Source organism: Littorina saxatilis, linkage group LG7 (assembly GCF_037325665.1).
Source record: "Littorina saxatilis isolate snail1 linkage group LG7, US_GU_Lsax_2.0, whole genome shotgun sequence".
Lineage (NCBI taxonomy): Eukaryota > Metazoa > Mollusca > Gastropoda > Littorinimorpha > Littorinidae > Littorina > Littorina saxatilis.
In genome coordinates this window covers 2,874,375-2,897,182 of record NC_090251.1, presented here as the reverse complement: position 1 = coordinate 2,897,182, position 22,808 = coordinate 2,874,375, and the positions used below count along the sequence as shown (strand labels likewise).

General features: G+C 45.2%; 1 protein-coding gene across 2 annotated transcripts in view; it reads right to left on the bottom strand.

Annotated features, from left to right (window-relative positions):
- Positions 1–22,589, bottom strand: part of LOC138970469 (uncharacterized protein KIAA0930 homolog) — a 29,354-nt gene extending 6,765 nt beyond the window's left edge. For both annotated transcript variants that reach the window (XM_070342928.1, XM_070342929.1), the window contains exons 1-4: positions 22,450–22,589; positions 4,277–4,425; positions 2,573–2,677; positions 1,503–1,580 (exon numbers count right to left, since the gene is read on the bottom strand). In XM_070342928.1, coding sequence (XP_070199029.1) covers positions 1,503–1,580; positions 2,573–2,677; positions 4,277–4,425; positions 22,450–22,585 — 468 coding nt within the window. In that variant the 5' untranslated portion in view covers positions 22,586–22,589. The remainder of the gene's footprint in view (positions 1–1,502; positions 1,581–2,572; positions 2,678–4,276; positions 4,426–22,449) is intronic.
- Between the last annotated feature and the right edge of the window lie 219 nt (positions 22,590–22,808).

Sequence of the window (22,808 nt, the reverse complement as noted above, 5' to 3'; positions counted from 1 at the left end):
TCTTGCTTTGTCAAAAGTTACGACACAGTCAACTGGTTTTGCTCTGAGTGAACAGTGCAGCTGGCCTCTCTGGCCACAGCCCCAAACAGTACATGGCTGGAGGGAGTGAGAGAGAGGGAGGGGGGGTGGAGGGGTAGCTGGCTAAACTCTGTGGGGTGTCCGGTGTCACTACATGTCAGCAGGAAGAGCATTGGAGAGAAATAGAGAGGTGTACTCTTCCACACAATTTCCAAGCATCAGTTGTCACGGCTTGGGGTAGGCATTAGTGAGAGAGAGTGGGAGCTGTGTTATGTACTGTGTATTTCCGACTGAAGAGTGAAAAGTCACTGCCATGCCACATGATCGGCATGCAGTCAATAAAGCCAGACAAGAAGAAAATAAATTACATGACTATGACATGCAGCTCTATCTGCTGCTATTTCTTCAAACTGGTTTTCAAGCTTATTCTTTCAAAGCATCTGCACACCTCCTCTGTGCTGTGTTTGTGTGGCTGCTTTCGTATGTCAGTGCATGGTGAGTGTGTTCACTGCCTTGAGGATTTATTTTATCTCTTCTTTTCAACACTTTTCATACAAATCATTTTTACAGAACGTTTAAAGAAGTATTAGGAGTTTATTGTTATTGTTTAGTAGCCACAAGAAGTGATTAGCATAGACTCAATCCTGTTGTTTGTGTGTCTCTGTGTGAGTGTATGGCGGAGGGGGTGGTGTGGTCACCCCTCCCGTGACCGGACACCTGCAATGTACGGACAGTTTTGCTATGTCCCAAGGGTGTCCGTTCATGAGAGGGACTGCTGTATTGAAACAAATAAAAACATTTATTCAATGAAATGTTCCATAAAATTGGCCAGTACTTGGACAAGTTGCAACGCAGTCAAAGCTATGCAGGCACACAGCAGGAGGTCTACACACAGAGACATACATCATCAACTCTCTCCCCCTCCAAGTAACGGAACAGCAGGAGGTCTACACACAGAGACATACATCATCAACTCTCTCCCCCTCCAAGTAACGGAACAGCAGGAGGTCTACACACAGAGACATACATCATCAACTCTCTCCCCCTCCAAGTAACGGAACAGCAGGAGGTCTACACACAGAGACATACATCATCAACTCTCTCCCCCTCCAAGTAACGGAACAGCAGGAGGTCTACACACAGAGACATACATCATCAACTCTCTCCCCCTCCAAGTAACGGAACAGCAGGAGGTCTACACACAGAGACATACATCACCAACTCTCTCCCCCTCCAAGTAACGGAACAGCAGGAGGTCTACACACAGAGACATACATCATCAACTCTCTCCCCCTCCAAGTAACGGAACAGCAGGAGGTCTACACACAGAGACATACATCATCAACTCTCTCCCCCTCCAAGTAACGGAACAGCAGGAGGTCTACACACAGAGACATACATCATCAACTCTCTCCCCCTCCAAGTAACGGAACAGCAGCCTCACTCAACTAGGAGTAAAACTTTCAAACAATTTACTTCCTCACCTTTGTACACTTTTTCAGTGTTTGTAGCTCTGTGGCGCCGGTTCTCGTACACACTGCACAGGTGACGTGGTAGTCAAACTGAAACACCGACCATCACATGCCAGTCAATCATTTCACAAACAAAGGGGGGTTTCATTTTTCATTTTCATTTCATTTTCATTACATCGCTGGGAAATTCGGGTCGCTTCCTCCCAGTGGAAAGCTAGCAGCAACGGAGTCGCGCTACCCAGGTGTCTGCGTGTTTAGGTGTATTCAGCCACCTGCACTTATGGCAGAATGACCAAGGTCTTTTACGTGCCATTGTGATGACACGGGGGTGGGACATGGCTTCCCGCGTCTCTGGGTCTGCACATAAAGTTGACCCGTGTCCGTCCCGGCCCGAATTCGAACCCGCGACCTTTCGATCACAAGTCCAGTGCTCTACCAACTGAGCTACCGGGCCCTCACTACGGGGAGTTATAGTCAATCATTTCAGAAACAAAAGGGGTGTTTCACTGTACAGCACCTCACTACGGGGAGTTATAGTCAATCATTTCACAAACAAAGGGGGGTTACACTGTACAGCACCTCACTACGGGGAGTTATAGTCAATCATTTCACAAACAAAGGGGGGTTCCACTGTACAGCACCTCACTACGGGGAGTTATAGTCAATCATTTCAGACACAAAGGGGGTTCCACTGTACAGCACCTCACTACGGGGAGTTATAGTCAATCATTTCAGACACAAAGGGGGGTTCCACTGTACAGCACCTCACTACGGGGAGTTATAGCCAATCATTTCACAAACAAAAGGGGGTTCCACTGTACAGCACCTCACTACGGGGAGTTATAGTCAATCATTTCACAAACAAAGGGGGGTTTCACTGTACAGCACCTCACTACGGGGAGTTATAGTCAATCATTTCAGACACAAAGGGGGGTTCCACTGTACAGCACCTCACTACGGGGAGTTATAGTCAATCATTTCAGACACAAAGGGGGGTTCCACTGTACAGCACCTCACTACGGGGAGTTATAGTCAATCATTTCACAAACAAAGGGGGGTTCCACTGCATTGCACTGACCTACCTGGTGCATGATGATGTTGAGGTAGACAGTCTCCTCCCAGTCCACCACGGGGTCGTCCAGTTTAGGCAGGTGTTTGGACCCTCGCCGAAACACCTCCATCAGCGGCTGCAACACGCAACAGGTCAAACGTTAACGCTTTGGGCAATATGTGGTAAAGGCATAGAACTTCCAGTGTGAACACCAGGGATTGGCTTGGGCGTCGGTCATCGGTCTTTTGCCATGTTAAATTCGGAAAAGACCGACACACATGGGTCTCAATCCGTCAACTGACTGATAGGCATGCAGCAGTCAGTCAGCTCGTCTTATTTTTGTCTGCTGTCTTGTTGTTTCTTTTTTCCCCCTTCCTTACTTAATTGAAATAAATATGGTTATTGTGTTCTCAGACCTTGTGTTCCTCTTCATGTAAGACCATTGGAAAATTAAACAAGAAAATGAAGAAATGAATTGAATTTTTCTCTCATTTCTACATCGTAAACAACTTTCAGAAGTTTCTCCTCACTGCCGTAACGCACAATTGCGTCAGTCCCGTGGCGAAAGGAAAGGTGGTTTTTTTTGACTGATTGGTTTGCAAAATGACTGATTGATTCATGGCTGAGTCAGTCAATGGACCTTCAGTGGACAAAACCCAAGCCAATCCCTGGAACACTAGACAATGTTTGAACATAACTCTGGTTATATGAGTTGTGCAAGAGTTGCTTCTCCTTGAAAACACTGGAGCAAACAAACCCACATGACAGTGACAGTGAAATCAAGCCATAAACCTCCGACACTCATTTCTAGATACATGCAGGGGTGTACCTTAACTTTTTTGGCTACCGGCAAGGGGGGGCAAGACAATTTGTACCCACCTTGGGCGGTCGTGCGAGTGTTAAGCTACACCCCTGTAATGTAGCGGTCGTGCGGGTGTTAAGCTACACCCCTGTAATGTCGTGCGGGTGTTAAGCTACACCCCTGTAATGTGGCGGTCGTGCGGGTGTTAAGCTACACCCCTGTAATGTAGCGGTCGTGCAGGTGTTAAGCTACACCCCTGTAATGTAGCGGTCGTGCGGGTGTTAAGCTACACCCCTGTAATGTAGCGGTCATGCGGGTGTTAAGCTACACCCCTGTAATGTAGCGGTCGTTAAGCTACACCCCTGTAATGTAGCGGTCGTGCGGGTGTTAAGCTACACCCCTGTAATGTAGCGGTCGTGCGGGTGTTAAGCTACACCCCTGTAATGTATCATCTATTCAGCTAACCACTTCAACTCTGGCCAGGCTCATGGGACAAGTCAAGACCATCCCTCCACTTACACACATACAGCGGAACCCCCCTTTAAAGACCCTCAAGTGAAAAGACTCCCTCCCTTTTCTCAGACTTTCTGATCTTAACCTTTGTAAATTTACCCCCATTTTAAGACTCCCTCCTTGTTAAGACTCCCTCCTTGTTAAGACTCCCTCCTTTTTAAGACCTGATTTTCTAAGATTCGTGGAGGTCTTAAAAAGGGGGTTCCACTGTACCAAATATGTCATCACAAATTCCCAACCTTGGGCAATTAAAGATTCTGTATTCTGTATTCTATATCCTGGATACCTTCTGTGCAGATTTGGAATTTGTGTATGAGTTAATTTCCTAATAACTAGTAGTGCCGCTCTGCGATTTAATCTCCATTTAATTTTATGCCTAAGGGAGCAAAAGCTACAACAGAAAACTCGGCCATAGCTCACCTTCATTTTTCCATCTTTGTCGGTGACCTCTGGGTTTCTCTTGACGTAGAACAGCATGTCGTCATCCGGTGACGATCCACCCGACGCAAAGCAGGCCATGAACAGGTTCTTCCAAAAGTCGCAGCCATCTTGTGACACAAGCTCAAATCCTGCAGAAAAAGGTCTGCATTAATAAAGAAACAACATGGAACAAAATTTAAATCTTGACACGGGAGACGGAGCAGGACCTGGAATAAAGAAGACGGAGAGTACTCACCTTTTCCCAATAAGATTAGAGCAGCTGAGTGACTTGCAGATTTTGCCAATTCAGCGCTATTGATTGATTCAATTTTAAGCGTTCCTCTCCATATTTAACATCCTGACTTAAGCCACATTGCCTTGCACTAATCAATAGGACAAGAGTGCGCTCTCTCTCTCTCTCTCTCTCTCTCTCTCTCTCTCTCTCTCTCTCTCTCTCTCTCTCTCTCTCTCTCTCTCTCTCTCTCTCTCTCTCTCTCTCTCTCTCTCTCTCTCTCTCTCTCTCTCTCTCTCTCTCTAGCTACAGTGACCCATCTTCACACGCTAGTGTAAAATAGCGCGTGTCACACCTTAACATAATTATAACCACGTTATGTCCCATAAACTCTAGTTCTGGAGACAGAAAAAATAAGTTGGCATTGTGCTTGTCACCTTGCATAACTGTAAATGTGCTTTGTGCGTGTGTGTGTGTGTGTGTGTGTGTGTGTGTGTGTGTGTGTGTGTGTGAAAGACATCTCATTTTCATATGATTACACATTATGCACAATTTTCACTGATTCCCCCAATTTAATTTCTGTTTGTTCCTGTTCGTATCGCCGTGTTGTGCTGTACAGACTGTGTGGCTCGGAAAGTCACAGTGTAGTGTTCTTGTGGTTTTCACTCTTTTGTTATAAGAAACAGTGGCTGTGTTCAGCCGTATCAGAACCGTACACACAAAATTTCCATTGTTACTGAGCGGACAGTCGATATCTACATGTTAAGTACTGCTCTTGGTACATTGAAATGTGACAGTGGTGCTGTGTTGACTCGGATCCTCACTAACATTCGGAGAACACCTGTCTAAGTTTCATGTGGAAATCTGCGAGGGCGTGAATGAAGACTATCCCTCCAGCGTGTGTGAGTGGTAACTGCCACGTAATCCGTGTAATCTGCCCGCTTCGCCTGAACGGTGTTGTGTTTGTGTCAGGCTGACTGAACTCGTTTGATTCAAGTCGAGTGTCAGCGCAGAGGTGCGGGACGCTATTGTGAAACTTTACCATATTGTGTTGCAAGACTACCGGCATAAATTTGTTGGTTGTGTTTATAGTTTGAACTGACTGTCGTTTTGCTTTTTTCGTGACAGTTGTTGTTTTGCTTTTTTCGTAACAGTTATTGTGTATGTGTTAGTTATCATTGTGTGTGTTTATTCCTTGTTTTATTATGCTCAGTGTTGGTCATTTAAATGTGTATCACCTCTATAATAAGGTTCCTGATGTATGTGCCTTCCTTGAAAAAGCGTCTCCGAATTATCATTTGTTTGGTATTACTGAATCAAGATTAGATTCAAGAGTTTCCGATAATGATATCGCGATTGTTGATTATTGTGTTGAAAGGCGAGACCCAGAAATCCAAGGGCAGACTGGAATCGCGGTATATACTCATGACTCAATTAAACACATTACGCGTAGACGCATAGACCTAGAACCCAGCGCAGTAGAATGCATTTGGTTAGAACTCAAACCCAGTAAATCAATGGCCCCTCATTTCGTGTGTTTTCTTTACAGAAATCCTGCGGCAAATTTTGAGTGGTATGATCATTTTGTACAAATGTTAGACAATGTTTATAATAAGAGCAAACACAAGGCTGACGTTATGCTACTTGGCGATTTTAACATAGACATGTTAAAGTCCCATCCCAGCTGGGAATCAACTACTCAGTTATTTGGGCTTAAACAGCTTGTAAAGTCACCCACAAGGGTAACTTCAACGACATCTACATTGCTCGATCATATTTATACGAATAATCCGGACACAGTCTTAGGTGCCTGTGTATCCGACCTTAGTGTAAGTGATCATAGTCCTGTAAGCTGTTCCAAATTGATGAAGTTACCCAAGGCAGAATCAAAAGGTCACACATATATTTCATACAGGTCGTTTAAACATTTTAATCAGGGTTTCTTCTTTAATGATTTGAATTGTACACCGTTTGCTTCTGTGCTTGATTATACCGATCCTAACGAGGCACTTGAAGCCTGGTATTCCCTCTTTATCGATGTGGTAAATCGACATGCACCTGTGAGGCGGAAACGAGTAAGACATCCTAAACTTCCTCCCTGGTTAACCATTGATATCATCGAAGCAATGGCGTATCGCGACCAGTTAAAGACAAACAAATTATTTGAAGATTATAAAAAAGCGCGTAACAGAGTAAAGAATCTTGTGAGAAACGCGAAGCGATCATATTTTGATAAACTTGTGGGTAACAGCAAAGATGTTTCAAAAGTCTGGCGCGCCCTGAACACGTTTTTAAAAGGCAACTCCTCAAAAAATAGTAGTATTCCTCAGAATATAAAGGCCAACGACTTTAACGATTATTTTTTGTCCGTTGCTGAATCACTGGTAGATTCTCACTCAAAATCTCCAGGTACAGAACCACATTCCTGTTGTGAACGCTTGCAGATGTTCTGTGATGAAAAATTAGGAAACACGGATGCGTTTGTTATTCCGATAATGGCCATCCATGAAGTTGGCCAGTACATAGCAAGGTTAGAAAATAAAAAATCTTCCGGACTTGATGAAATAAGTAATAAATTATTAAAATTGTCTACTCCTTATATAGTAGAGTCTCTGACTTATGTTTATAATTTATGTATTCAACACAATGTTTTTCCAAAAGAATTTAAAAAAGCGAAAGTCATACCTTTGCCAAAGAAAAAAGGTTCTCAAGACTTAAATGATTTTAGACCTATATCTTTGTTATCTGTGTTATCTAAGCCTCTTGAAAGGCATGTTCAAAAACATCTGGTTACTTATTTGGAGGACCACAATCTCTTGCATCAACTTCAATCTGGTTTTCGCTCTCAACATTCATGTAACACTGCCCTTGCCAGATTAACTGATTCATGGTACTCATCCATTAATAGGTTAGACATTTCTGGTGATGTTTTCTTGGACCTAAAAAAAGCTTTTGACCTCGTGGATCATGAGATCCTTCTACAGAAATTAAAATGTTATTTGAAAAGTTCTAGCACTGTCGCTTTTTTTAACTCTTATCTTAGAGAGAGGGTTCAATCTGTATACGTACACGATACGTACTCTTCTCAGGGCACTGTGAAATGTGGAGTGCCACAGGGGTCTGTTTTGGGACCTGTATTATTTTGCATGTATATAAATGATTTGCCCTTGTACCTACAGTCTGAATCTGTTGAGTGTCATATGTTAGCAGATGATACTACCTTACATGCAACAGGGAAAAGCCCTGCACAAATTCAAGACAAATTACAACAGAGCCTAAACGATGTTTCTGAGTGGTGTTCTGCAAATCGTATGCTTATTAATCCAGATAAAACAAAGTCTATGATAATCAGCACTCGCCAAAAACATCAACTTTCAGAAATGACTCTGAGTCTGTCCCTAAATGAGCACTCCATTGAGCAAGTAGCTGAGCACCGTTTACTGGGACTTACTGTTGATAATAATCTCAAATGGCAGACTCACATCAATGGAACCTGCAAAAAAATTGCTAAAAACCTGTTTCTTTTGTCAAAGTTACAAAGCATTATTAATCTAGACACAAGAAAACTATTTTACAATGCCCACATAAAACCCCATATTGATTATGCTTCCATAGTATGGGACGGGTGTAGTGAAGTTCACTTGAAGAAGCTGAACTCGCTCCAGCGTAGAGCTGCTAAACTAGTTCTGCCCAGTCCATCTCTTTCTACAAAGGAAAAGATGAAAAGTATTGGGATGTTAAGCTTAAAAAAGCAACTTTTGTATAATAAATGTTCATTTATGTATAAAGTCGTCTATAAGGACGCCCCAACATATCTTATACAACTCTTCAAATCATCTCCGTCATATTATTCAAACACTCGAAATAATCTTGCCTTGTCAAGGCCCCGCATCGATTTGTTTAAAACGAGTTTTTCTTATTCTGGTGCGTTCCTTTGGAATTCACTACCTGTAAATATCAAGTCATGTCTGTCATTATCTTCTTTTAAAAGACAGCTCCGAAAGCACCTCTCTAACGACTAAGTCGGTGTACAGTTTGTGCGAATGTGTGTGAGGATGTGTGAAAGAGAAAGTGTATAGTATGCTTCCATTAACAAGCACACTTTTGAATTTTTTTTTCTCTATTTTTACTTTGTTATACTTTTCCGTACATAATTTTGTTTTATTTGATTTTTTGTGTGTGATTTATTTTTTATTTTTTATTCTTCAATGTGTTCTTTGTTTCATGTGTGTATCATAGTAGGGACTAGCTGTAAGAAAGGACCATATGGACCTAATGCTATCATCCCTCGGTAATAAAGTTTTCGAGTTCGAGTTCGAGTTCTCTCTTTTTCTTCCAGTTGGTAGAAGTCCACAAGGACCATTATTGCCACTTTAGGGATAAAGGTCAAGAACCAGCTAGGACACACACACACACACACACACACACACACACACAAGTTGGGGCTTATTTTCAGGTATCAGTCTAGACGAATCCGCAGCTGCAGTAGCGGTCCCCGGGGAAAACCCTGACCGGCACAGCTTGATCTAGACCTTATTTACCCTAATCAAGCTGGAGGGAGTTTATAGTGGAGGGTTGTGAGCTAGTAGTAGTACCTGCTCTCTCCCTCTCAGACTCAAACATGCACACACATCAAAAGGTCTGCATAACATTTTTCTCTTTCTCTAACTTAGTAGCTACATGTACCACACTATTTGTCGGTGTCATATGAAGGATGGTTACTGGAGAGGACACCTGATAATGTGATATGGGTACACTGTCTAGTCCCCTTGACAGAAGATTGCTTCCCTCACTGTGACCGACCTCCAGCTGGATGACGCGACTGTTCCATTCTTCCCTGCTGTCAAGAGCCTTGGCGTCTTTCTCGACTCCACTCTCTCCATGCAGACACACATCTCCTTCATCATCAAGACCTGCTTTTTCCACCTACGACGCATCGCCTCCATCCGTTGCTACCTCACCCACGATGCCTGTGTCAAGCTGGTTGTCTCCCTCATCTTCAGTCGTCTGGACTACTGCAACTCCCTTCTGGCTGGCCTCCCCGCCTCATCCATTCATGGCCTACAACGAGTCCAGAATGCTGCTGCCAGGCTGACGTTGAGGAAGACGAAGCGAGACCACATCACCCCTCTACTTCGCTCCTTGCACGGGCTGCCTGTCAACACCCGAATCTCCTACAAACTGTCCACTCTCGTCTACAAGTGTCTTAACGACTCTGCTCCCGAGTACCTTCAATCCTCCCTGGACCTGTACACCCAGCCCTCCGACCGTCCCCTTCGTTCTGCTGCTGACCCACTCCGCCTTCACATCTGTAACTCCCCTAAGTTTTGGGAGAGGTATAGGAATACCTTTTAACGTACAAAACACTCAGACACAGTCAACCACTCTTACTCTAATCACTGACTCCACAACCAGGCAACATTCAAACCAAAGTTTATTATTTACACACACGACCACCTCGCATTCACATTCACATCCAATCACAATCGCTCAAAATCAAAGATGGATGAAGAAGGAAGAATTATCTTAAAGTTTAACAAAACAAACTGGCTATGAGAATTTATAACTTGATACTAAAAGAACTGTAAATATCCCTAAATATTACCACCTATCACCTTAATTCCCTGATCCCGAAAAATCAAGAAGTCTCTTTATAAATCTATCTCAACTCAAAATCCGCTTATCTTCACCTACAGTAATCAATTAACCCCGTTATTTATTAACTAACTATTATTTCTCACTTACATTTACACTAATACCTCGTGATAGGGACTACCTACGTTTATTGCTACACTGCCTTCAACCTTGATGCATACGATCAACGCCAAACGCAGCTACACATGAAACCAGTAGGCCCAGCCACCAATAATACTAATTAACTTAACTTTAAATAACAAGACTCTCAATTATCTTCCACTTATTTCAACACAATAAATGGTACGAACATTAAGTCATCACTAACACACTCAAATTAATCCACAATGTAACAACCTTACTTCATAGCAACAAATTACAATATCACTACATAATTTTCTCTTCGCGCGTAATGATCATGACGTTTCACAACCAAGTCCAGTTCACATCTCGCCGATCCACAAAAATCAACGTCGCTCAAAACAAAACATAAAAAAAATAAAGACACTCCAGATTAGTCCCGTTGAATCTTCCACTTATTTCAACACAATAAATGGTACGAACATTAATTCATCAATAACACATTCACATTAATTCACCACGTAACAACCTTACTTCATAACAACAAATTACCATATCACTACATACTTTTCTCTTCGTGCGTAATGATCATGACGTTTCACAACCAAGTCCAGTTCACATCTCGCCGATCCACAAAATCAACGTTGCTCAAAGAAAAAAACAAAGACACTCCAGATTAGTCCCGTTGAAATGTAATAACCAGGCCTGGTACCCAATTTCTAACCTAATATTTAATTAATAATCAATTTCTACCTGGTTTCTTCTAACACTTGCACAATCTTTATGTCTTTAATATGTTTAAATTCACTTATAGGTCACAATGCTTAGTGAAGCCACAGCTGCATAACTCGAGGCACACAGATGCCATAATATATTCTTGTGCACAGATTGCTCGTGGCAATAGCATGCCAGCACCTTCCACCACTTTACCCACTGACGGTGGGCCACCTCACCTCCACAGCTCACACTTGCGACACACCGGTGGTCAAACACTCCACCAACAACACGCCTTCCTCCCGGGTATAGAGCCGGAAGCTTCTTGCACCCGGAAACTCATGCTGTTCCCTGTGTCGTTCGTCTCTCCTGGCTTGGACTCGCCCACAGCCACGCTTCTATGCTTGAACGCTGTTGTAGGAACAAAGCCAAGTATAACTACTTGTTCCTCCAACAATACTTAATTACTCATTAATTACCATAATTAACTACTTAATTAACCACCCTGGCCATCTCGTCAAAGTTACCATTTAACTTTAACCACAACATCATTATCAAAATACCAGAGTCCCAACATGACCAATTATGTAATAATTCTTACAATTTTCACTCCCTTAAATACCTAATTATAGTCTTTACTTTTATACAATTGTAAAGACACCATCATCAATATAAATGTACAAAGTATTTACAACTCCCATTTCACAAAGTCAATACAACATGGCTGCCCCCATAATCAACAATTCCTATTTCATTATTTGACCCAACCATTTACAAGCAGCCCCTTCACAAACAACGCCACTTCTCTTACCCCTTATGAATTTAAGTCATATTACATAGTGGCACCTCGTTCTTTCCTCTTTCTCTAACCGTGATGACGTCACATATTTACAACCAACCCCCCGTCTTCTGTCTTGACAGTGAACTCCCGTTTAAAACCTCCCGTACCTCGTCTCCAAATTTCCGCACTAACAACTACTACACGACTATTCTCTGGAATTAACGCTCTCTACCTTAAATACACCCTCCATAAAAATAAATCCTTCCCACACATGAGTTCACTCGCAGCAACTGCTGACACCTCTTTTCTTCTCTCCACCAGCCTACTCGCTCTCCCCACTTCTTGTGCTTGAGCCATTTCAGCACAGGTCCTTTGTGCCAAGGGGACTCCATTTATCTTCAAATTTAGATTCCCTCTCTCGTCCTTCCTACTTCTTGCACACTGAAAAACTGTCCACCCCCTTTCCCTTGTTTCCCATTTTCCCTCTCCCCTTTCTACCCCCGACACCCTACACATAAAATGACACCAACCCAGGAAACTAAAAAACTAAAACTCTCTCATACACACACACTACCGAACCAACAAATTTTGACCCTGAGCACGGAAGGAGAGAAAAACTACAGAATTTCAACACACCTTGCCGTTCGAGGACTGACCACCCGTAGAACCCTTGAAGCCACACCAAGACAGCTGGAACACAACTTGTCTCCGGGGTCGAATAAAACATCAACACGCCGGTCGGCCGGATAGAGCATTCACATCAACCATCCGTTCTCTTCACAGTTTTACACAGCAGTGACCTTCGAGCCTGTGACTCGTTCACGCATCACGCAACCCCACGTGCGTGAATACACTCCCGCGATTGGCTGTCCATAGCCACGGACACACACCGAGTCACTGTATAGGCACCCATCTGAGCCAAAACCGCACGAAACCCAACTCATGCACGAATTACAAATAATTCATGGCTGGACTTGGGCAGAGTTTGTGACAAACCCCCCACCCAAGTACAAAACACCCTGTATTGAACCAAAAATCACACACCTCTGACCAATGCCAGGAATCCTAAAACGTGTAATCCAACCACAACTCCCACTGAACTAAAACACTACCCAACTCTACTGACATCCATGGACTTGCAAAAAATGATCCAGCCCACCAAAATCAGTCCATTTTGATGGTTCAATGCTTCCCACATCTGGTTACTCTTCCGAGCGACTGAGCAAGTCGGCCCCCACGTTGTCTCTTCCAGGAATCGCCTGGATGGTATACATGTAGGGTTGCAGAGCCAACGCCCACCGCATCAACCTCTTGTTAGTCGCCTTCAACCCCTCCAGGTACTCTAAGGGTTTGTGGTCGGACTGAATGCAGAAAGGTTTTCCGTAGAGGTACGGGCCAAACTTCCGCACCCCCCACACCACCGCCAAGCACTCGCGCTCGATGGTACTGTAGTTACGCTCTGCTGGCAGCAACTTTTTGCTCGCACAGGCCACCATCTGCATCCCGTTCCCCTGGTCTTGGAGTAGCATCGCCCCCAACCCAACACCGGATGCATCTGTGCGAAGAGTGAAAGGCACGGAGAAATCCGGCAGCTTGCACACCGGCTCTGTGGATAACTTCACTTTCAGCGTATCAAGGGCCACCTGCATAGGCTTCGTCCATATGACCTTGTTGGGCTGTGACTTCTTGGTTGCGTCTGTCAGCGGAAGTGCAATGTCAGCAAAACCCGGCACAAATCGACGGTAGAATCCGGCTAGTCCTAGGAAGGATCGGATCTGCCGCTTTGTTGTTGGCCTGGGCATCTTCGCTATCTTGTCCATCTTCCCTTCCTCGGGTTGAATCATTCCATTTCCCACCATGTGTCCCAGGTACTCCAGGCGTTTAAACCCCAAGTAACACTTGGATGGTCGAGCTGACAACGATGCTTCCTGCAGCCGCTGGAATAAAGCTCTGAGACACTCCAAATGACGCTCCACGGTTTCAGTTGCCACCAATATGTCGTCAATGAAATTGTCGATCTCGATCATGTCGAGAGGGCTCAACAGACTCCTCATCATCCTTGAAAAGATGGCTCCTGACGTCTTCAACCCAAACGGCATCACCGTCCACTGGTAACACCCCTGCGGTGTTGTGAATGCGGTCTTGGGCTTGTCTTCTGCCGCCATAGGGATCTGCCAGTATCCCTTTGCCAGATCTATCTTGGATAGATATTTCGCCTTGCTGAGCTTGGCGAACATGGCCTCCATGTTTGGCATAGGTTCGGCGTCAAACTCCACTATCTTGTTCAAACGGCGGTAGTCGGAGCAGAACCTCTTTTTTCCGTCTTTCTTCTCCACGATCACGATTGGAGAGCTGTATGGGGACACCGACGGTTCAATGACCCCCATCTTCAACATCGCGTCGACTTCTTTGGCGATAATGTCCCGCGTCGTGAATGGCAAGGGGAACTGACGGACCCTAACTGGTTCGTCATGCGCCAACCGCATGCTACACTCTGCCAGCGAAGTCCTCCGTGGCAGATCAGTGATGACATCCTTGTTGTCCTTGAGGATTTCCTTGATCCCTATATGCAGTTCTGGCGTCTCTGGATCCAAGTGCACATCCTCGATCGTTTCCTCTGACGTCAGGGGTATCAACGGAATGTCTTCGTGAGATGACTGCACTGTTTCCCACTCTTCCCCTTCATCCACCACACACACCGTTGCTATTGCTGCCGGCCGCTCCACATACTTCTTCAGCATGTTGGCGTGGAACAATTTCTGCTTGGGCCCTATCCTGATGCGGTAGTCACACTCGCCCACTCTTTCCTCCACGACGTAGGGTCCTCGCCAAGCCATCTCCAACTTGTTTTTCTTGAGAGGCAGGAGTAGAAGAGCGCGATCTCCAGCCTCGAAGGTTCGGCGTTTGGCCCCTCGGTCGTAGTGCTTCTTCTGGCGCACTGCTTCCTCACCCAGATGTTCCCTAGCAATTTTGCATGTTTCCTCTATTCGGTCCCGGAGGTTCAACACGTACTCGGACGCAGTCTGCGCTTCCTTCCCGTCTTCTCCTTCTTTTGTCCAGAGATCCCTCAAGATGGCCATGGGTCCCCTCACCGTACGGCCGTACAGCAACTCAAATGGGGAGAACCCAGTACTTTCCTGCGGAACCTCCCTGTATGCGAACAAGACACCTGGGATAAACCGATCCCATGTCTTAGGGTCCTCCACACACAATTTCTTGATCATGGCTTTCAATGTGCCATTAAACCTTTCAACCAAGCCGTTGCATTGCGCATGGTACGGCGTAGTGGTTCGTCCCTTGACGGCGAGCAACCGGTGAACTTCTCGCATGACGGCCCCGGTGAACTGTCCACCCTGGTCCGACAGGACCTCCTTGGGTATCCCCAACCTCGTCCACATTGTCCACAGCGCTTCAGCCACCTTCTCTGCCTCGATGGACTTAAGTGCCACAGCCTCGGGGTAGCGCGTCGCATAGTCCACCATCACCAGGATGAATCTCGCCCCACTGTCAGCTGCCGGCTTGATCGGCCCCACCAAATCCACCGCCACCTTCTCAAATGGAGCATTGGGCAGAGGCATTTGCCCAAGCGGCACTTTGGCAACTCGTCCCTTCGGCGTGACTTTTTGGCATCGGTCGCAGGACTGACAGTATCGTCGCACGTCTTCGCACAGGCCTGGCCAATAAAAATCTGCCCATAGACGTTCGCGGGTCTTCTTGGTTCCCAGATGTCCTGCCATGGGTGTGTCGTGGGCGAACTTGAGTAGTCCTTTCCTCAAGGATCTGGGAACGCATATTTGTGAACACTCCAATTTCTTCTCCCGATAAACCCTCTTTAGTATCCCACGAGACATCTTGAACTCCACCATGCCCTTTCCTGCTTGTATCTGTTTCCCTTCCTTCGCCAGTCGTTTTGCGCGCACTAGTGTTTCATCTTCCTGTTGCAAGACTTTCAGCTGATCCGGAGTCACTTGCAGCCCTTCAATCTGCACCACCACCACCGGTTTCACCGGCCGTGTACCCGCTTCAGCCTGTGCTCTGGTTGTCACTGCCGCACACAACGCCCGTCTGGGATACATCGATATTTCCACCCAGTCTCCGCTCGTAAGCTGGGCCAGGTTTCCCAGGAAAATGTCAGGCCTGATGTTGTCGTTCACAATGGCAAGAATCCTCTCACAGATGTACGGCGATTCTACGTCAACCCATGCTAAGGGGTACGTCTTTGTGCAGTCTAAGTCGGCAAACTCTACGTGCACTGTCCCGTTGGTGTAATCTTCAGGCCTAACAAATGCAGCCTTTACCATGGTCTTGTCTGCCCCTGAATCACGTAGACTGATTGCGTCTCTCCCGTTGACTTTGCACCTTCCCATCGGCCGAAATGGAATTTTCTCGCAGTCTTTGCACAACGGCTCTGACGGCTCGGAAGATTTCGTCTGGTCATCTTGCTCGGTCGTCATGCAGGCGTTCGCAGTACACTCCCTGGCAATGTGTCCCGTCTTATTGCACCGGTGACATATCACTCGACTGTTGTATTCTCGATTCCAGTTCGTCTTTTTGTTCCTGCTGCCCTCTACTGGCCTCACTTGGCCCTCTGACTGCTCTGGCTGTTCCTCCGATCCCCCTCCGGTCTTGGTACCCCCGTTGCTTGTAGTCTTCTCCTTTTTCTTTTCCTCCTCGTCCATTTGGCCCCCGATGTTACGTTTTGCGTTGAACAATCTGGCGTCCCGTTTTGATTCCAAGTGAGTGAACGCTAACATCGCCGCTTCCTTGGCTGTATCTGGCTTTTTATCGCTGACGTACTGGAACAGCTCACCCCGGAAATTTGACATCAACTGTTCTCTCAGGATCAGGTCATACAGCCGGTCATAGTCTCCCGCACATTGTGACATCGCGATCCATTGATCCAACATGGTCTGCAGCCGACGACTAAACTGTACAAAGTTCTCGTCCCCTTGCTTTGTGATGTTTCTGAATTCCCGACGGTAGTGTTCTGGAGTATGATGGAACTCTTCTAACAGCGCAACCTTGAGCATATCGTAGTCGCTGGCATCCTCGGGAGTCATCCGTAGATATGCTCTCTCTGCGCGACCCTTCAATTGGTCTGCTAATCGACCTGCCCATGTCGCCCTGCTCCACCTGTGTGTTGTCGCTGTTCGCTCGAAGTGGAGGAGGTAGTCGTCAATGTTGACAGAGTCATCACAGAAGGACATCTTTACCCGGTATTTGTCGAAACTCGGGTCTCTCTCAGTTCCCCCTGTGCGCAGAGCTAACTCCTCTTTCCACCTCGCCTCACTTGCTTGCAGTTCCTCTTCCCGTATGCGCCGCTCCTCCTGGCGTCGCTCTTCCTCATTTCTGCGCCGGGCTTCTTCCTCCTGGCGTCGTGCTTCTTCTTTCCTTTCTTGGAGTTCTCGTTCCTCTTTACGTCGGGCTTCTTCTTTCCTTTCTTGGAACTCCCGTTCCTCTCTCCTTTGGGCCGCTTCTTCCTTGCGTCGGGCTTCTTCTTTCTTCTCCTGAAATTCTCGTTCCTCTTTACGTCGGGCTTCTTCTTCCTTGCGTCGGGCTTCTTCTTTCTTCTCCTGAAGTTCTCGTTCCTCTTTACGTCGGGCTTCTTCTTCCTTGCGTCGGGCTTCTTCTTTCTTCTCCTGAAGTTCTCGTTCCTCTTTACGTCGGGCTTCTTCTTTCTTCTCCTGAAGTTCTCGTTCCTCTTTGCGTTGTCGCCGCTCTTCCTTCCGCAACTTCGCCTGCACCACTCTCTCCTCGACTATGGCCGCCTCCCTGCGCACTTGGGCCATCACAAACTGGGCCAACGTCGCCCCTTGCAAACCCAAGCTTTCACCCTGACTACGGAACCGTGCTAACTCCATGTCTACCGACTCATCGTCAACTCCATTAGAACCTTGGGCCATGATCGGCGACACTCCCCTTATAGCTTGGCCATCACCGTACCCCATCGCCAAACGCTGCGCCCCAACAGACCTCTGCCCCAACAATCCTGGCGTCACCAAAGACCTCTCCGTCCTCGGCGTAGAAATCGCACCCGGCGTACCACCCGTAGCCAACAACGTCGCACCGCCACTTGGTACAGTAAACCGAGGAGGGGTCACCACCAGGGATGCATACGCAGACGTCGCTGGAACCTTCTCCTCCATCCTAGCCGCCCGCCTCAACTGACGCTCATCCCGATCTAAATTCGACATCTCCTTGACAAACCAACCTCACCTTGACCCCAATTCCAAAATTGATCGCCCACAACAAACACGGACAGAATAATACAAAGCACAACCACAATAGAACTTACCCAAACAGCTAGCTGACAACCTTGGTAGAGTGAGATCCGAGTGATCAGTTCGGACCCCAGGTGTGCGCAAACTCACTCGTTCTCTCTCCTTCCTCTACCGGGTCAAAATAGCCACCCAGGCTTAAAGCCTTTAAGTCGCCCGCCAACCGCCCACGCTAGTCCTCATTCATACCCTTTCACAACTGATTCACACGAGTCACGGCCCTTACTTCCCGATGCTATCTAAACCCTTCCTAATCCCCGAAATGAAACTCCTATCCCACCGCTGCCACCATTGTAACTCCCCTAAGTTTTGGGAGAGGTATAGGAATACCTTTTAACGTACAAAACACTCAGACACAGTCAACCACTCTTACTCTAATCACTGACTCCACAACCAGGCAACATTCAAACCAAAGTTTATTATTTACACACACGACCACCTCGCATTCACATTCACATCCAATCACAATCGCTCAAAATCAAAGATAGATGAAGAAGGAAGAATTATCTTAAAGTTTAACAAAACAAACTGGCTATGAGAATTTATAACTTGATACTAAAAGAACTGTAAATATCCCTAAATATTACCACCTATCACCTTAATTCCCTGATCCCGAAAAATCAAGAAGTCTCTTTATAAATCTATCTCAACTCAAAATCCGCTTATCTTCACCTACAGTAATCAATTAACCCCGTTATTTATTAACTAACTATTATTTCTCACTTACATTTACACTAATACCTCGTGATAGGGACTACCTACGTTTATTGCTACACTGCCTTCAACCTTGATGCATACGATCAACGCCAAACGCAGCTACACATGAAACCAGTAGGCCCAGCCACCAATAATACTAATTAACTTAACTTTAAATAACAAGACTCTCAATTATCTTCCACTTATTTCAACACAATAAATGGTACGAACATTAAGTCATCACTAACACACTCAAATTAATCCACAATGTAACAACCTTACTTCATAGCAACAAATTACAATATCACTACATAATTTTCTCTTCGCGCGTAATGATCATGACGTTTCACAACCAAGTCCAGTTCACATCTCGCCGATCCACAAAAATCAACGTCGCTCAAAACAAAACATAAAAAAAATAAAGACACTCCAGATTAGTCCCGTTGAATCTTCCACTTATTTCAACACAATAAATGGTACGAACATTAATTCATCAATAACACATTCACATTAATTCACCACGTAACAACCTTACTTCATAACAACAAATTACCATATCACTACATACTTTTCTCTTCGTGCGTAATGATCATGACGTTTCACAACCAAGTCCAGTTCACATCTCGCCGATCCACAAAATCAACGTTGCTCAAAGAAAAAAACAAAGACACTCCAGATTAGTCCCGTTGAAATGTAATAACCAGGCCTGGTACCCAATTTCTAACCTAATATTTAATTAATAATCAATTTCTACCTGGTTTCTTCTAACACTTGCACAATCTTTATGTCTTTAATATGTTTAAATTCACTTATAGGTCACAATGCTTAGTGAAGCCACAGCTGCATAACTCGAGGCACACAGATGCCATAATATATTCTTGTGCACAGATTGCTCGTGGCAATAGCATGCCAGCACCTTCCACCACTTTACCCACTGACGGTGGGCCACCTCACCTCCACAGCTCACACTTGCGACACACCGGTGGTCAAACACTCCACCAACAACACGCCTTCCTCCCGGGTATAGAGCCGGAAGCTTCTTGCACCCGGAAACTCATGCTGTTCCCTGTGTCGTTCGTCTCTCCTGGCTTGGACTCGCCCACAGCCACGCTTCTATGCTTGAACGCTGTTGTAGGAACAAAGCCAAGTATAACTACTTGTTCCTCCAACAATACTTAATTACTCATTAATTACCATAATTAACTACTTAATTAACCACCCTGGCCATCTCGTCAAAGTTACCATTTAACTTTAACCACAACATCATTATCAAAATACCAGAGTCCCAACATGACCAATTATGTAATAATTCTTACAATTTTCACTCCCTTAAATACCTAATTATAGTCTTTACTTTTATACAATTGTAAAGACACCATCATCAATATAAATGTACAAAGTATTTACAACTCCCATTTCACAAAGTCAATACAACATGGCTGCCCCCATAATCAACAATTCCTATTTCATTATTTGACCCAACCATTTACAAGCAGCCCCTTCACAAACAACGCCACTTCTCTTACCCCTTATGAATTTAAGTCATATTACATAGTGGCACCTCGTTCTTTCCTCTTTCTCTAACCGTGATGACGTCACATATTTACAACCAACCCCCCGTCTTCTGTCTTGACAGTGAACTCCCGTTTAAAACCTCCCGTACCTCGTCTCCAAATTTCCGCACTAACAACTACTACACGACTATTCTCTGGAATTAACGCTCTCTACCTTAAATACACCCTCCATAAAAATAAATCCTTCCCACACATGAGTTCACTCGCAGCAACTGCTGACACCTCTTTTCTTCTCTCCACCAGCCTACTCGCTCTCCCCACTTCTTGTGCTTGAGCCATTTCAGCACAGGTCCTTTGTGCCAAGGGGACTCCATTTATCTTCAAATTTAGATTCCCTCTCTCGTCCTTCCTACTTCTTGCACACTGAAAAACTGTCCACCCCCTTTCCCTTGTTTCCCATTTTCCCTCTCCCCTTTCTACCCCCGACACCCTACACATAAAATGACACCAACCCAGGAAACTAAAAAACTAAAACTCTCTCATACACACACACTACCGAACCAACAAATTTTGACCCTGAGCACGGAAGGAGAGAAAAACTACAGAATTTCAACACACCTTGCCGTTCGAGGACTGACCACCCGTAGAACCCTTGAAGCCACACCAAGACAGCTGGAACACAACTTGTCTCCGGGGTCGAATAAAACATCAACACGCCGGTCGGCCGGATAGAGCATTCACATCAACCATCCGTTCTCTTCACAGTTTTACACAGCAGTGACCTTCGAGCCTGTGACTCGTTCACGCATCACGCAACCCCACGTGCGTGAATACACTCCCGCGATTGGCTGTCCATAGCCACGGACACACACCGAGTCACTGTATAGGCACCCATCTGAGCCAAAACCGCACGAAACCCAACTCATGCACGAATTACAAATAATTCATGGCTGGACTTGGGCAGAGTTTGTGACAACATCCCTCGCTCGAAACTCGCATCTGCTGGTCAGCGTGCATTTCCCTCCGTCTGGAACTCCCTGCCCGCTTGAGCTTTGCCAGAGCCCCTCTCTTGACGCATTCAAGAGTAGGTTGAAGACTCAGTTCTTCCCGTAGCTGGCTGCGACTTTCATGTTCGACGTGATGTGTTGTGCCCCAAAAGACATTCTTGTGCTGTGCTCTGTGAGAGGTGTTTTCTTTGTGTTTAGGCCCCCCCCCCCCAAATAGTCTGTTTACGGTAACCCGACCGACCCTATTTTGTTTGCGCGACCCTAGACTTTTTTTTGGCATTTGGGGAAAAAAAAAAGAAAAAAAAAACCTTTTGTTTTTTTTGCAAAATAACGTACAAATATGTTTTTTGGGAGAAAAATTAAAAAAAAATTAAAAAAAAATCCCGACCTACCGACCCTATTGTTTTGGCCTATGTTACCGTAAACAGACCTTTTTTTTTGTGGCCTTATTTTGTTTGGACCTAGCTATTGATGTGTACATTGTTGTTAAACAGTTGTTTGTTGTATGTTTATCAGGGTTTGCTAGTGTGTGATAGGGTTCGTGTCCGTCTGTAGATGTTAGTTTCTTTGTTAGTCCTGTGTTGACAACTCTTCGACAAGCGCTTAGAACTGTACCCACGGAATACGCGCTATATAAGCTTCATATTGATTGGTCGTTTTCTTTGCCTGTGCATGTATAGTTTGTTGGTTATGTTTGGTCGGTTTCTTTGCCTGTGCGTGTATAGAATGCTTGGTCGATGTATGTATTGTAAAGCGCTAAGAGTAGTCATTTTTCTAGAATAGCGCTATAAAAGTTTGCATTATTATTATTATTATTGACTGTCCTCTTACTATACTCTGCCTTACTGCAGAAGCACCACCGCACAAGAGAGACTCAGTTGTCATCCCTTCACAAGGAATGGCCAGGTATGAACTTGCTGTTGCACCCTACGTTAACTCATGGTCTTCAGGCTTCATTATTATTCTGAATATGATTCATTCATTCAGTTCATAGAAATCTGAACAGTGAAAGACAGCATTTGGAATTGGAATGCCTCCGGAAAAACTATCTCCATATTATATTGTCAGAACACCAACCTCCCAATTCAGCCTGATCGTACATGACGGGGATGGGGTGAACTGCGACCTGAAAGTGTGTGTGGGGGTGGGGGCTATGTTTACCAACAAGTCACATGAGCTAGCAGACAACGTCACGTAAACAGAACCACACTTTAGAACAAATGCATTTGTGCCAACCTGAGTCTGATTCTCCGAAGAAAAATTTCTTTCTTTGGTCAGCAATACTGGTCAGCATGAGGTGCAGAGGACTCTTGGGTTTCTCGGGAGAGTCAGGCGAGCCTGGCTCCTCAATCTCGGGGTCCTCTTCCGCCATCTTTCCATCATAGAAAATGGCATGATACAGCTCAGTTCCTATTTTGTTTGATACTATGAGTATATTTATTTTTATCATACATGCGTGAACATTACCCTATTTCTACAGATTATTACAAAGGTGAAATTTATATCTATAATGTTGTATTACATTTGGGGACATGTATTACTTGACTTACGCTATTTTATACTATTCTTAAATAGTTTTAATTGAAAATGAAAGC